Source organism: Melospiza georgiana, chromosome 28, assembly GCF_028018845.1.
Source record: "Melospiza georgiana isolate bMelGeo1 chromosome 28, bMelGeo1.pri, whole genome shotgun sequence".
Classification (NCBI taxonomy): domain Eukaryota; kingdom Metazoa; phylum Chordata; class Aves; order Passeriformes; family Passerellidae; genus Melospiza; species Melospiza georgiana.
The window spans coordinates 1,638,599-1,654,129 of NC_080457.1; the positions used below are offsets into that span (position 1 = coordinate 1,638,599).

A 15,531-nucleotide genomic window follows, 5' to 3' on the forward strand; every position below is an offset into this window, starting at 1 on the left:
CATAAAGATAATGAGGTTAAGATAATGAGGTTAAACTCTTTGGTGAAAACCACCCATATAAATCCACTACCTAAACCCCATAATTTTCTGGTGCCATGAGCATATAGGAGCTATTATGTGATCATTTGATGATAAAATGTTAAGCCAAATATTGAATTCTCATCATATTTACTTTCATGATTTAAGCGGGGACATGAACTGTGTTAGCTGACACAGTACTTCAAAGCAGCAAAATCTCTACCAAAAAATAAACATCTAGAAGGAAAAGTTGTTCCTGAACTTTACTGGATAGTTTCCTCTTGAAATAGGATTTGCCTCTAAGGGCACCAAACAAGTCAACAACTTCCAAAGACAATTAAATGAACACACATGTATTTAAATTTATGGTGCTCAGCCTACTCTGTTTGCTTTGGAAGATGTTTACACCGTGTCATTTATAAGGAATTCATCTAAAGCAAGCAGGCTATGGAAGCAGAGTTTTTGAGTTTTTCTATCCCCTCCCTTTAGTCTGAAATCTCAGATTTTCAGTCTGTGCTGCACCTCCATGCTCTGGGTTTGTACTTCACCATCTATAAATCTAATTTCTGCATTGCTTTTAGGTCTGTGACCAGCCAAAGCTGGATTAAAAAGGAAAGCTAATCCAGTTATGCAATGCAGCCTGATTCACCAAGGGATGCTGATTTAACAGACAATGTCCCAGGCTCTTTGGGGCATCTCTCAGAATTGTCTCTGGGTTTTCTGGACTCAGAATCCAAAGTGTGGATTTCTCCACATGTCAACAGAGACACATAGACAACACATTTTATTCCAGAGAAATTACCCAGCAAGAAAAAAATATGGGGCAATAAAGGAACAGGGAGTAATTCCAGACAAGCAGCTTTGCAGCAAAGCTTTAATATTTCTAATCCCATCTCTTTTTTTTACCCTGCTGTTACCAGCTTCAGGGCAACACTCAGCAGGCTGGTAAAAGACATCAATAAGGTATGGCACAACATCATTCAGAAATGTTTCAAAGAACAAACATGAATTTAAATGAAATTAATGTTGATTTTATGCCAAAAAATATCAGTCACTAGCAAACATCAAGTGCTGTGAGGTGTGAGATGTTTGGGGCACAGTCCACCAGGAGCATTGGGACCCAGAGCAGATCTGTAGACAGAAAGTACCACCATTCTCTTAACTCCAGAGCTCTTAAGCTCTTCAGAGAACATGAGACAGGTTATTTTACTTGCAATGAATCCTTTGAAATAGTAGAAATAGCTATGATGTCGCAGCACCTTAAACCCAAAATATTTGCATTATAGTAACAGTAAAGAATCTGGCTTTTTCTTTTTAAATATATTCTCCCATAATCTGGTACAATTTTGTAAGAAAGTCATAATAAACTGCTGAAATAACCATTAAACACCATCAGAAACAGTTTTCCACAGAGGAATTTTTCATTGAGAACCAATAAATCAAACAAAAAAATGATTTTTGTCATTCTTAAGTACGATGACTCCAGGAAGGAGATTTCTTTTTGGATAAGGGAACACAAGAAGGGCTGTGGCATCTGTGTGCTGTGCCTGGCTGTGACCCAAAGGCACAAACATGGATTTCTTACCTGCTACTGAATTTGGCCGTGGCATAAGGTACAGAGGAATTGACTGCACTGACTGGGACAGGACTGTCTCCAGGTTCCTCTCGGGGATTTTGTTGAGGCTGTAGGTGGAGGCTGACATGTTCTCATCCACGCGGTACAGGCAGGAGTCCATGCTGGATTTCTGGGATTGCCACTGCTTCAGGTTTCCCCCAGATCCAAGTTCCTTACTGCTTTCCCCTCCGTATTTAGTGCGTTCCACATTCTCGGAGTAACTTGTCAATGTAGCTTGAAGGAAGAAATGAGAAACAAAATGAGTAACAAAGAAAAAATAGTTTGAACGCACGCTGCTCAATGCTGAGCTGAGCCATGCAAGAGCCAAAAATGATCTTCATCAAATTTTCCATATCCACATAAATCAGAGATTATGGATTTTACTTTAATGATACTGTTTCTGCTTACGACTTCTAAAAGAACATTTAAGCTCTAATGTTTTGGCTCATACTGTTAAAAGCCATTTGTAATTACAAAGAGTATTAAAAATTCTGCGCTGCATTGTATTCAAATACACCATTCCAGAAAGAACAGAAATTATTCAGGAGGAAACATTACCATGGCTCCTCATGTCTTTTAATTAGTATCATAGTTTCTACATTTCCTTTTCCAGGGAATATTTACAGAAGTTTGCAAGGTCTGACACTGAGAAGCCTCCACTGACCTGCCTAAACAACCAACTCCCATGGATTAGTTTGGCTCAGTATCTTTGCATCCCATCAAATGTCCCAAAATTTAGTTGCTTGCAATGTATTTTGAAATTTAAAACCAACACATGGAACTGCTACGAATTGGTATTTATTTGTTGGTATTTATACATAGGCTTGCTGTCAGGTAAACATATTTATGATTTAGGATAAGAAAATCAGATAAAAACAGAAAACAGCTATTCACACATTTCTCTTGCTCCCTCAAACTGTCTGAGAAATATCTTTGAAATGATTCTCTATAAAAAAACTCCATTTCAAAGACTGGGTTTGCAGGGCAAGGCATGCCATGTTTTCTATTCACAGAAAAAAAAAATCCCCATTGATCCATTAGGATCCATTAGAATCTGTTAATTTAAAAATTCTATCGCAGTATGTTTCTAATTAGTCTTTGTAGAAACAAATCAGCAGCTGACATCAGTCATCTTCCAACACATCAAACTGAGGAAAAACAAAATAACCATGTGTCAAAGTAAGTTTTCTTTAAGTGAAACGACAAAAAAAGAAAAAAGTCCTATTAAGTCCTGCTGCCCCTTTTTCTAATCAACAATTTGTGTTCATTCTAAACATAATTTTCCCTAGTTTACACTAAAGCTGTTTTATGTGCAAACTCATCATTGAAGCAGATATTTAGGACTGTTCCCTGTGGATTAATTTACCTGCTGAACAGCCCTGGATGATCTAAGTGCTGCTACACATGCTGAAGTGATGGCTCTATGGATTTAATCTCTTCTAGGAGCTATTTCGAACCAAAATGATTTTAACTTCAGTTAAAAAGCAAAAGCACCAGGTTAGCTGTGAGTCAGCAGCATGAACTGACATGCTGAGCACATCTCCCATATTGTGACCCCCCCAGAGCTGCTCAGACACTACACTTTCACAGTGACAACTGGAGAAAGCATATTTCAGAAAGATAATTTCAGAAAATTTACTTTACCTGCAACTACTAAGATGTGGAGTGATATTCAGGGGAGAAAGGTTGTGAATGCCAGATTGGCAGATAAATACAGTGAAAGTACAAAGATTTGGGCAGCCTTGAAATGGTCAGGGAGTTGGATCAGGTGGTCATTGTAGGTCCCTTCACACTGAAATATTCTATTCTATTCTATTCTATTCTATTCTATTCTATTCTATTCTATTCTATTCTATTCTATTCTATTCTATTCTATTCTATTCTATTCTATTCTATTCTATTCTATTCCATTCCATTCCATTCCATTCCATTCCATTCCATTCCCATTCCATTCCCATTCCCATTCCCATTCCATTCCCATTCCCTTTCCCTTTCCCTTTCCCATATTTTCCATTCCATTCTATTCTGAGAACATGAGAGGAAACAGCCTCAAGTTGCACCAAGGAAGGTGCAGGTTGGACATTAGGGAAAATTTCTTCATTGAAAGGATGGTGAAGTCCTGGAACAGGCCATCCAGGCCAGTGATGGAAAAATCATCCCTGGAAACATTCAAAAACATGTGGATGTGGTACATGGGGACAGTCAAGGGGACTGGAATTAGCTGGTCCTTAAAGGTCCCTTCCAACACAAACCACTCTGTAATTCTATGATTTTTAAACACAAGGACACCTCATTAATCAAAAGCTAAAAAAAAATGCAACCTTTGAACTGACAGCATGCTCTAAACTGGGAAGAGATAAACTGATAAACTCAAATCTATCAAAGAGCAGGAATTTTTGCCTTAAGCCATCTACAGAGAAGCAGATCCTTCAACCCCAGTCTCCAAGGGAGAGGTGGGACATACTGGAGGAGCCACAGGGGCACCAGAGGCTGTGGAAGAACACTTGAGGCTCTTCAATTGCTAAATCCAGACAAAAAAGCACAACTCTGGTGAAAAAAAAAATCAGAACTTTGCCATGCCTGGGCCCTGCTCAATTGGATCATGCTGACCACAGTGTGTGCTGGTGAGCTGGGAGCAAACAAGGCACTGCAAGGATGGAGAAGGATGGGACAGTGTGTGAGTCACACACAGAACAACAGAAACCTGACATGCACAAACAGCTGAGGTTCTCTATAGCACCCAAAAAATACCACAGGGACATAAATATAGACGTGTGTGCATATAGATCTGGGTATTTATAGATCCATGGCTGTGTCTCCAGTCTCCACTGGTGCAGTCTCACGCTATTTAATGTGAGCACAGAGAATCTGAGGCTTCCAGATCATCTGACTGCTGGAAAACACATAATGAACGATATCCCATGGAAAGCCCCTTGGATGAGTGTGCAGGCAGTGTGGTGCCTGTCTGCAATCCTGCCTGCAGCTTTCTCCTGGGATTTGCTGAATCTCTGTCCCCATGATCCCAACCCACCCACAGCACCAGCACCACCTGCACCAGCTTCAAGCAGCTTTGGAGGCACATGGACTGAGGTGCCAGGAGGGAATACACTCCAGAAGTGCTGGAGTCACTTCACAATCCCACCCTGCTTTGGGCACTCAAGATTTACTCCTGCGTTTCCTCTGTCAAACTTTCCTTTCCCAACCTGGCTTGTTTCCCTTGGAAACAAAAGTTCTGATTAGAACTTTTTGCAAAAGACACGGGTGAAATATTTTAATTTCTTTGGGGAAATAACAGAGCTGTACTGAAGCAGCAGCAGCCCCCTCAAGACGGCACCTCAGCCCTACAAACAGCACTGCACGTCTCAAGACAGTTTTGTGCGTTTACAGGCCACAAATATTATTTCTCATTTAGCTGCAAGCTGGCCTATGCCCTGGGAGGTTTTCAACTGAATGTGTCTCTAGTCAAACACACAAGGGAATTTTTACCATCCCATCCAATTTTCCTTGAGGCAAAGACCATGCCTGGAAAACATCAACCTTTACATTCACCTTCCAGCTGTAACTGTGGGAGAAGCAGTTTCTGTAGGTCCCACGTGACAATGACCAACAGCTGTATCATTAATTATATGTAAAGATTTATAGTGCCTCAAGTAAGAACAGGGATTTCGTTAATTTCAAGAAATAACTGCAGCAAAGCAATGAGCTTTCATATGCTGCACTGCAACGAGCTCCAAACCCTGCCTGAATTAACCTCATTTCACTTCAGCACCTCTTGCCTCATTCCATTAGAGACGTCCCAGCTAACACGTACAAGTTGGCAAGGAGTGAAATAAATTTTTTACCCTAATCTACATAAGCCTCCATAAACTCAGCCACAGAAGGATACACCTAAATATAGCCACATCACCCCAGACCACTCCAGCTGCCAAAGAGAAAAACTTGGCAGGCAGAAAGTGGAAGTCCAAACCCTTCCCAAGGGCAGGGAGCAGCCTCGTGCAGTCACACACTGTCTGTGCCCCAACAACCTTGGTGCACCTTTACAACATTATTCTCTGCTGGACACCACCAGGCAGTGAGTTTATGGCATTTCCACACCAAAAAAACCCAATCCCAAAACTCCCAAGGTGTGTCCTGCTCAAGGCTTGAGGCCAAAATCCACAGCACTAGCTGGATGTTTAACTTCTCTATCAACAGTGGTCTCAAATAGGAGAAAAAGAAAATTAAGATCACTGGCCTAATTCACATAAACAATCCCACAAATAGACAGACATTAAACAGGTAAAGCCACTTCTGTGTCAGGCTTGGGGGTGTTATAAATCATGGTGAGCACGCAAAAGGTCTTAAAACGAAATGAAAAATACCTCGACGGTAGCATCACCTGACCCTAAATCCATTCTGTGCTAGATCTGAATTCCCTGCTGCACCAGCTGACAAGCAGGATGAGGAATGGGATAAAGAATGGGATGACAAATGGGATGATTGCCTTGCAGGGCTCTATCCTGGCTGCTACTCAGGCTAGAAATGCAAGGTTTGGGTAAAACAGAACGAGACCCTCCCATCTCCTGGGCCCCTGCAAACACTGAGACAGAACAGCTCAGCAAAGCTTCTCTTTAGAAACTGCAGTTTATTACTTGCAGAAACGAGGTAATTAATGTCATAAAGCACACTCCACTATTGTAAACATGAAAGAAATCTGTTAAAAAGGTCCCAACTCTACAGAGGTAGCAGCCTTAATGATCATTCCCCAACTCTCTTTGGGGAATGAGCCCAACTAGAAGCCATTGAGATTCAAAAAAGGATCTGTAATTCTCAGAAATGTTATTCATTATTAACAGAGCATTTCATAATACTGATGAGAATGTCAGAATTCAAATGCTTTAACTGTAAGATCACAAAAATATTTAACCTGAGTTAAATTTATCTTGATGTGCCTTTTGAGCTTTGTTCCCTCCTCAAAGCAGATGAAGTTGGAAACAAATCCATCTTGTTTCATTGTCAGCAGCATCTATTCTGCATAGCAGCATCTATTTTGCTTAGCAGGCACTTAGACAAAGTTATTAACAAACTTATTTTTAACCCAGAAACACATACATCTGTAGAAGGCAGCATCTTGATGAAAGCTTAGGAATAAAAGGAAAAAAATAGCAATAAAAGAGTAAATGGAAGGAGCTACAGGCCAGGGATTCCAAAGAGGGAATGGGGCTCCTTTCTATGTTATTTTCCACCGAATAAATCCACAAAATCTGAGTGAAGACATCTTATCCATACAGTACCAGGCCTGTGCACTTCACCACAGCAGTGAGGCCAGATTTCCACTGCTCACTGCTTTCCCTTTGAAGCTGCTTTCCCCTCATACCTGTGTCCCTGCACAGCATGATCCCCTGACACTTCAGCAGGGAACAGAGCGCAGAAAAAAAGAGTGGCCCCATTTCAACTTGAACACACTCCTACAGGAAGATGCCACATGGAAAACAGCCATTCCCTAGGAGATTGCTGCTAATGATATAAAGTGCTGCCTGAGCATCACTGGGATAAGCTGGCAAGAAAAGTTTGCTGTTTATTTCAAAGGATTGCTAAGACTGGTGGAAATTTTCCTGCGTTCTGCTGCATTCCAGCAGCAAAGCTTCCAAGCTCACACTGGAGGGGCCGTGAGGTGCAAAGTTCCCTCAGAGCAGCACATGATTCTTTGACCAGTTTTCTTTTCAGTAGCAGATTTCTGAACATTAACAGTTGGCTGCTTTTCCATAGTGAGAGCCAAAAAATCCTGGAAGCTATTCAGAGGTTACAGTCAGGTCAGGATTTTCACCAGCCATTCTGTTTTATATGGAAAGAATTCCATGGCATCCAGGAGAAAGGGCTGACTTGCTCCTACCTCTGCTCTTGTCTTACCTTCTCCCCCATTCCTTTTCTTTTACAAATATCTGAATTTGAAGATCTGGACCTTGTAATTTTTTTAAAATCCTTTCAACCTTTTCTCAGCTTTTAGAGCCAAGTGACAGCTTGGGCAGAGGCAGGGATCAAACACCCACTTGTACTCAGTGTGACCCTCCAGCCCAGCCCAGCCCAGCTTTGGGGCTGGATGTGGGAGAAGGTGCAGCTCTGATGGTGGGATATGTGAGCAGGGAAGTGAGGGGGTGGGATCCTGCAGTGACTTTGCCAGGATTCATTAACCTACTTCGGCACACAGCTCAGAATAGCTCACCCATTTGCATTTTAAGATCACGCAGGCAGAAGTGCTGCAAGGGTTGCTGTGGCATCCAGGAGCTGAACTAAGCCCAGATTCCCTGATCAGCCAAGCAAAATGTTAACCACTAGTGCAACTAACCTCCCTAAATTACCAACCTGCCTTTCTTTTTTTTTTCTTTTTTAACCCTACATAAATTGTTAGCAAAATACAATCTTCTTAAGCTGGGGAAATACTCAATCTAGAACATGTGGCAAAGACACCCAAGTGACAATCATCCTGTTTGATATCATATAAACATTAATGTTTTCCCATTGTGCCTGTAGAGTTACTGAACAAAATTGATCTGTGCATATTTTCTCCAGATTCTTTACACCTGCAACCCACTGATCACTCAAATGAAAAACCTGCTACAGAAATTCACTGAAATTTGTAATAATTTAGTTCAGCTCCTGCCCAAGGCTTCCTCTTCCACCATTTAAACAATGTCCAAAAGTTAATTAATTGATCCAAAGTTATCAACCTCATACATTCCAATTTTCACCAACTACTATGTAGTTCTGCCCATGAGAAATGGCAGATGGAGGGGTACAGATCACCTTGGTCACTGCAGTATAAACCTGAATAATGCAAGATCATTCCCCTAATTAGCAAACACAGATAAACAATATTATATAAATAAAGCACTGCATGCAGCTCTGGGGTTCCCAAGGGACATGAAACAGGGTGAGTCTAGAGCATCACTGAGTTGATGACATGCCTGGAACCCCTCTGCTCTGGAGCCAGGCTGGGAGAGCAGGGGTGGAGAACAGAAGGCTCCAGGGAGACCTTAGAGCCTCTTCTGTGTCTAAAGGGGCTCCAAGAGAGCTGGAAAGGGACTTGGGACAAGGGCCTGGAGAGATAGGACAAGGGGGAATGGCTTCCCACTGCCAGAGGGCAGGGTTGGATGGGATATTGGGAATTAATAATTGTTCCCTGAGGGTGGGCAGGCCCTGGCACAGGTGCCCTGAGCAGCTGTGGCTGCCCCTGGATCCCTGGCAGTGCCCAAGGCCAGGCTGGACAGGGATTCACCTGGGATAGTGCAAGGGGTGGAACTGGATGGTCTTTAACATTCCTTCCAACCCAAACCATCCTGGCATTCTCTGACTACAAACCAAACCTTGTCAGACCAGCCAGCAGCAGTGAGGAGGAGGAGGAAGAGCACGGCCCGACACTCACCGATGATGCCGCTGTCTCTGCTCTCCAGCGTGGACGTGGGGCTGGTGACAGCGCCATAGGTGCAGTCCTTGGCTGTGACAGTGGCACTGACGGGGGGCAGGGTGGAGCAGGGGCTGCTGGCGGGCGGCGAGGCCGTGCTGCTCGTCAGGGTGGAGCAGGGGCTGATGCGCTGCGTCACCGCCGAGCTCTGCAAAACGGGGGAGAGCAGGAGCACATCACTCACCACGGGCACTGCCAGGGGGGAAAGGCTTTCTGCAGCTCACACTTGAGGGTTTGCTTTGTCTGGTCAGGTTAAAAAGTGCTGTAGAGTTTGAAATGGAAACATCCGTTAGGCCGCCCCCCACCTGGGGCAGACACTGGGCTCGTTCTCTCCTTCACGCTTCAGAGATCCCAGCCTCCATGCTCAACAGGAGCCACAGGAAACATAAATAGCAGTATTTATCAAAAGCCTGATTCCATACTCGAGCAGGAGTTTTGGTTGTTTTGTTAGCACTGAACCGAAAGCTTAAAAGAAAAAAGCACAAATAAGCAAAAACCATGACAGAAAGGTAAATCTGGTGCTTCTGTTCAAGTGGAGAGTTCTGGGGAGGGAAACACAGTGTGATCTCACCTTTACTTACAGTTACAGTCACCACATCCAGGAAATCCTATAAAGACCTCTGGGCCACTTCCATCTGCTCAGAACCCTTGTGGGGCTGCAGTTTTTATTTTGCTCTATAAATGTTTCCTCCATTCAAGGAAAACAACAGAGATCCTTTATCTAGATACCAGATGGCCCTTCCCTGCCCAGGCACGCTTTCCCCACCAGATAAAATTTAAACAAACCCTCAATAATATGGAAAACATGGCACAGAAAGCATCATACCTGCAAACTGCATAGCAGGCTTGACCTCTAATTTTTTTTCCTCCTCCCTATTCTCTATTTGAAACTTAAAAAACGTCCGGGAGGGACTTCTTTAAAGGTGAACATGGTGTTTTATATTAGGACACCCTAATGGCAGCTACCACGTGAAGCCACCAAGAAAAAACCTCCTTTGTCCAAGTATCCCCATGGGTTTTGTAAAAATCCTTACTCAGAGAGGAACTGGTGGAGCACAGAGCATCCCTGGCAGGGGGATGGGGCAGCCACCCCACGGCTCTGCTCTCATGCCAGAGGGAGCTGAATCGACCTCAGCCTGATTACAGAATACCCCAGCGTGGATCAGTGCATCAGCAAACCAGGGACACAGTGCCAATGTCACAGCTCTGCTGGCAGGTTTGTGTGTTAACACAGACACCCCAACACAGCAGAAAATGAACTGTGTGAGGGTTTCTGTGTTCATTCATCATCTCCCTGTGGTATCCATCAGGGTTGGTCTCTTCTTCCAGGCAACATGCATCAGGATAAGGGGAAATTGCCTGGAGCTGGGCCAGGGGAGGTTCAGGTTGGATATTAGGGAAAATTTCTTTGCTGACAGAGTGGTCAGGCATTGGAAAGGGCTGCCCAAGGCAGTGGTGGAGTCACCATCCCTGGAAGTGTTCAAACAACAATCAGATGTGATTTGTTTGATCACATATCACTCTGTGATATGGTGGGATTCAGTCAAAGGCTGGACTTGATTCTCTTGCAGGTCTTTTCCAATCTTAATTCTAAAACACCCACAGTGTAAATGATGGCTCCCAACACATGGTCATCTCTACTGAAGTACCTGGGACAAGCAAAGCAACTCTCTCCTCTCTCCATCCTATTTTTAAAGTGCCACTGGTAAATTCCATTTGATCAGCTTCAAGAATGTAAAGCTTTATTACTATTATAAATTCTTTATGGTGGAGTTTTTCTGTGTCTTTGTTTTAACTGTCATTTTAAACTAATCCCCACTGAAACTTATCTCAGTACAAAATAACATCCACTAACTTTAAAACATAGGAATCATTGCACTTTAAAGTAAATTAAAATTCAGTGCAAGGATGGTACACTTATCTTCCCTCCAGCTTATAAAACTATTGTTTCATGAAATGCCAGAAGTGATATAAGTTCCTTTATTTGCTGTGTTATCAATGCAGCTCCTGAAGAACAAGCTCCTTGCAACTGGAAATTATGAAATAACACAGTATATCACTTGGCATTGATTGACATGTTTTATTTTTGTATTGATATAGAAAAATGTTCCTCTGTGTGAGTTTTAAATATAAATTTCCATTGACAGAACATTCTGTATTATTATTGCTGCTGTTTCATCTGTCACATTTTCACTGAACTTTGAAAAATTACTCTGTTCTGCCAGCACCTCAGTGTCCTTTGTGCTGCTCTGGCAGACAATACAGTTAGAAAGAATGTCCCAAAAAGTAGGAGAAAAAGGATTTAATCCTCAGCACTTGGGATCTCCCATTAAGGAAATCACGATTAAGAGCACAGAAAGAATATATCCTTGGATATATTCAAAATAAGGGAACTGGGGGAAAAGGCATCATAGAGATGTACAGACTGGGCAGTTTCAGTGCAAATACTCCCATTCCTTATCTTCCTTTCAGCTTAAGCACTGGTGAGATGGCAAATAATTATTGTCTCGCCTGAGAAGGCAAAGCATGGCTGGAATAACAAGCAGCAGCTTTTGATACAAAGAACGTTTTCTTCGCTGAGCTCATGTAAATTAACACATTAAAACCCAACAACTTGTTCTGATTTTTAGATTCAAGTGCAAACTACTGGTGAAAGTCTCAATCAGATTTTAATCAATCAGTGGCTAACAGAAGAATTAATTTAATTAATGCAAATCCCATAAACGTCTCATTGCGTGATTTTCAACACGATTGGAAGTAAGGTAGAGGACAAAATTCAGTGTGGGATGGAGATTTGGAGAGGTTTTACCAAATTAGGTGCAATTCAGCAGCAGCTTTAGCTTGGACAGGAATTGTTTGCTGACACAGCCAGTGGGAGATGGCAGAGTCAGAAGAAAGCCCCAAAAATGTGAGATGGCTGGGGCTGAGGTGCAGAGGCTGATGGAGAAGATTCGTTCAGCCTACAGAAAGGACAAAGGTACACTGGATCCAAGGATAGAGAGCTGCACCCTTCCACCATCTGCAGGGCCTGGAGAGAAGACACAACCACGCTCCAAAGGGAAAGGACAGGGAGCAGCAGTCGCAGCTTCCATCCAGGACATTTTTCTACCAGGTAGAAGATTCTTCACACTTAAAGTTGGTGAGCCCCAAGAGAGGCTGATAGGAGAGCCCACTGATCTCCATCAGTGGAGATTTTCAAACCATGCTTGGATGAGCCTGAGAACCACAGTCCCCCCCTGAATCCAGCCCTACTTCTGGCGTGCATGGATGGGTTGACCTCACGAGGTCAACTCCAACCTTGAGTATTCCAGGATTCAAGGCAAGTGCTGACATCAGGAGACACTTACAAAGGAAGGAAAAAATTAACTTGGTAATTGAGGAACCAGCCTCTCTTTATCTTCTCCTGAACATGAACAGCATTCAAAGGCCCTGGAAAAAACTTTTTCATGCAAAAATTAGCACACAGCCCAAGATACCAATCTAGTTTAGAGGACAAGTCTGCTATTTCTCTTTAGATTTTTTCTTTTATTTATTCTCCAAAGACATCTCTGGCTTTAGAAAAAAAGATTGGATTTTAATTTCTGTCAAAAGGTAACAACAAAAGGAACCATTTATAGTAGAAAGCTCTGCTTGGCTTTGAAGTATTCAGTTGAAATAGGCGCCTGTTAAAAGGACATTTTCTAGCCCAATGTATAGAACAGTCCATTTTAAATCCACATCTTGCTTTAAGAAATTGAATGGGAAGTCTTATAAGTGTAACATACGTGTTAAAGGCAGAAACTTTACGAAATCCCATTTCTTGGCTCTCAATCAAACTAGCTCATGCAGGAGATCAAAAATGTCTTGTGTCAGTCAGTCAACCCAACCTGGCCCTGGGACACTGCCAGGGATCCATAGGCAGCTACAGCTTCTCTGGGCACCCTGTGCCAGGGCCTGCCCACCCTCATACAGAGGAATTCCTTCCCAATATCCCGTCTAACCCTGCCCTCTGGCAGTGGGAGCCATTCACGTCACTCCAGGCCTTTGTCCAGCTCTCCTGGAGCCCCTTTAGGCACTGGAGGGGGCTCTAAATTCTCCCTGGAGCCTTCTGTTCTCCAGTCTGAGCATTCCCAGCTCTCCCAGCCTGGCTCCAGAGCAGAGAGGCTCCAGCACACTTGGACCAACTCCGTGGCCTCCTCTGGACTTGCTCCAACAGGTCTGCATCTGTTCTGTGCTGACGACAGGCCATTTCTCACTGACTCTCTTTTTAAGGAATTCAAGTTCTCTGAATTACATTTATGTTAAACATCTGAGTGACTCATGCAGAGTCACCCAATGGCAATTAAAAGAACAGAGAATTGCAAGTGGTTGATGAGTTTTGTGCTCTTCTGTTACATACTGGATTAGCCATCTGTCAATTTAAATACAAGAAGGGGTAGGGGAGGAAAGGCCTCCTATTTTCACTCTCAGCAAAACTGCTAATTGTTGGTACCTGAGGAAAAGGAGGGAGAAACTCAGGCTCAGGCAGTTTCTACAAAACCTGTATCATAGCCCAAAGCTTTCCAGCCAGCCAGGGGTATAACAAGCTCTGTCACAATAAAGATTTTATGATTTGCCTTCTTTATCTGTTTTCAAGCATGAAATCACCTTGTTGGGCAAATATGAGCAAGAACCATGACTATCTGTAAAATCAGGCTATTACTACTTCCCTCTCCCTTCTGCAGAGACTGAGTCTTTATGTAACACTACTGAAGTACTTCTGAAATATCACCGAGAAGATGCCAGGCAAGAACAGATTATTTTGGTCACTATAATCTGATTAGAAACACTGCCCACTCCTACATTTGCAGAAACAGAAAAACAACAGAAGCTGTCTCACATGGCTGATCCCTGAACCGCGGCCTGCTGTTCTGCGAGGATGACTCACCGCGAGACAGGAGACACAACCTTTACCTCAGCACCATTATTTCACTGTTACACCTGGTTGCCACGGAATCAGGCAATAACCACCCTCTCCCGAACGCCACAGCGATCCCAAGCCATGCCACAGGGGATCAGGGGGCCATACCTGGTTCTCGTCCTGCACCTCCATGCTGTACTGGGGCCCTGGCTGAACCTCCGTGACTTTCTCTCCGAGGAGGAAGCCCAGGCGAGTCATGAGTGTGTTCGCTGCCTCATCTACGGATGGAGGGGGTCCCAGCTCTTGCTCAGTATCACCTAAACACAAGAAAACCAGGTTCAGACAGGAATGGTTCACTTTTGGCTGCTTACCGACACGGCACCTGTACCTGCTGTGTACCCTCAGTAGCCGGGTTTTCAGGTTATTCACGTTATTCGAGTCTGTTTTACCATTCCGTGCTGGTCATTAATTTTATTTATTTTACATCATGTACCATAGATGTATGTTTTCTCCAATGTTAACTGTTGCTTCTCCTCTCACTGCTCATTATTTTTTCAGCACCTCCCATGGAAGCACACCTAGGTATCTTGTCCCTGTAGCAGAAGTACCAGAGCTACCAGCGAACAAGATTTTCCGGACCAGCATTGGTTTGCTCTCTTCCCTCTGTTTCTCACAGAGAAGTTACTCACAGAGAAGACAAGAAGACATTTAGAAGGTGCTCCATGGGCTGCAGAGCTGAGTAGTGTTACTGAATAGTTAATAGGAAAGACCAGGACAGAAAATACATTTGTGGAAATGCAACTTCCACTGTCACCTGCTGTCCCCAGCACACTCACAGCCATATGGAAATCAAGTCTCTCCAAATAGAACTCACTTTCTGCACTCCCCCTATGGGCCATGCCACAAATTCCCCATCAAGTCTGCAAAACAGGCCAAAACAACATTTGTAATGATTTTTTCTACTTTTTTCCCACCACCTGCAGGGAAAGCAGCACAGATGAGTTTCTAACTAGCAATGCACACCGGGAAAAGGCCCAGCATATATACTGGCATTTCTGTACCCTTTTAATTTTATAACAAAAAAGGAAGAATAAAAACCTGTGGAGGTTTTTGACTTTTAGTATCACACATGTAATTTGGGTTCTGAAAGTCAAGTTCCTTCCTGCTTACACCAACAGCAGGGTTAAAGCCTGAAGGTCAAGTTCTTACCACTTTACACTCAAGTAATACTGTGCTTAGTGCAGTTATAGGAGACTAATTAGGATTTGCAATTAGTCTACAGTTAATTATTCATCTGATAATGTAGAATCTGGAAAAGAGCCCATCTCCACTTCCTAGCTCTGTCCTGGTTTGGGCTTCTCCAGCACTCAGCCTGCAACAGTAAAAGGATGCTACTTTAAATAAAATACTGCTTTTTGATAACTGTAACTGAAACCCACAAATCATGGAACCTGGGACATGTAAAAAACCTCAGGAAATTTAAGCCAGTTGCTTCCAGAAATTCACATTTAATCTCACAGAGCACAGCTCACAGAAGTTTACAGCAATTTTTGGATGTCTCATCTGCACTACTGCAAA

At 43.1% G+C, this 15,531-nt stretch overlaps 1 protein-coding gene across 7 annotated transcripts in view; it reads right to left on the reverse strand.

Moving 5' to 3' along the window:
- Positions 1–15,531, reverse strand: part of TANC2 (tetratricopeptide repeat, ankyrin repeat and coiled-coil containing 2) — a 144,091-nt gene that overhangs the window by 55,554 nt on the left and 73,006 nt on the right. For all 7 annotated transcript variants that reach the window (XM_058041839.1, XM_058041840.1, XM_058041838.1 and 4 more), the window contains 3 exons: positions 14,122–14,270; positions 9,036–9,222; positions 1,604–1,867 (listed from right to left, as the gene is read on the reverse strand). In XM_058041839.1, coding sequence (XP_057897822.1) covers positions 1,604–1,867; positions 9,036–9,222; positions 14,122–14,270 — 600 coding nt within the window. The remainder of the gene's footprint in view (positions 1–1,603; positions 1,868–9,035; positions 9,223–14,121; positions 14,271–15,531) is intronic.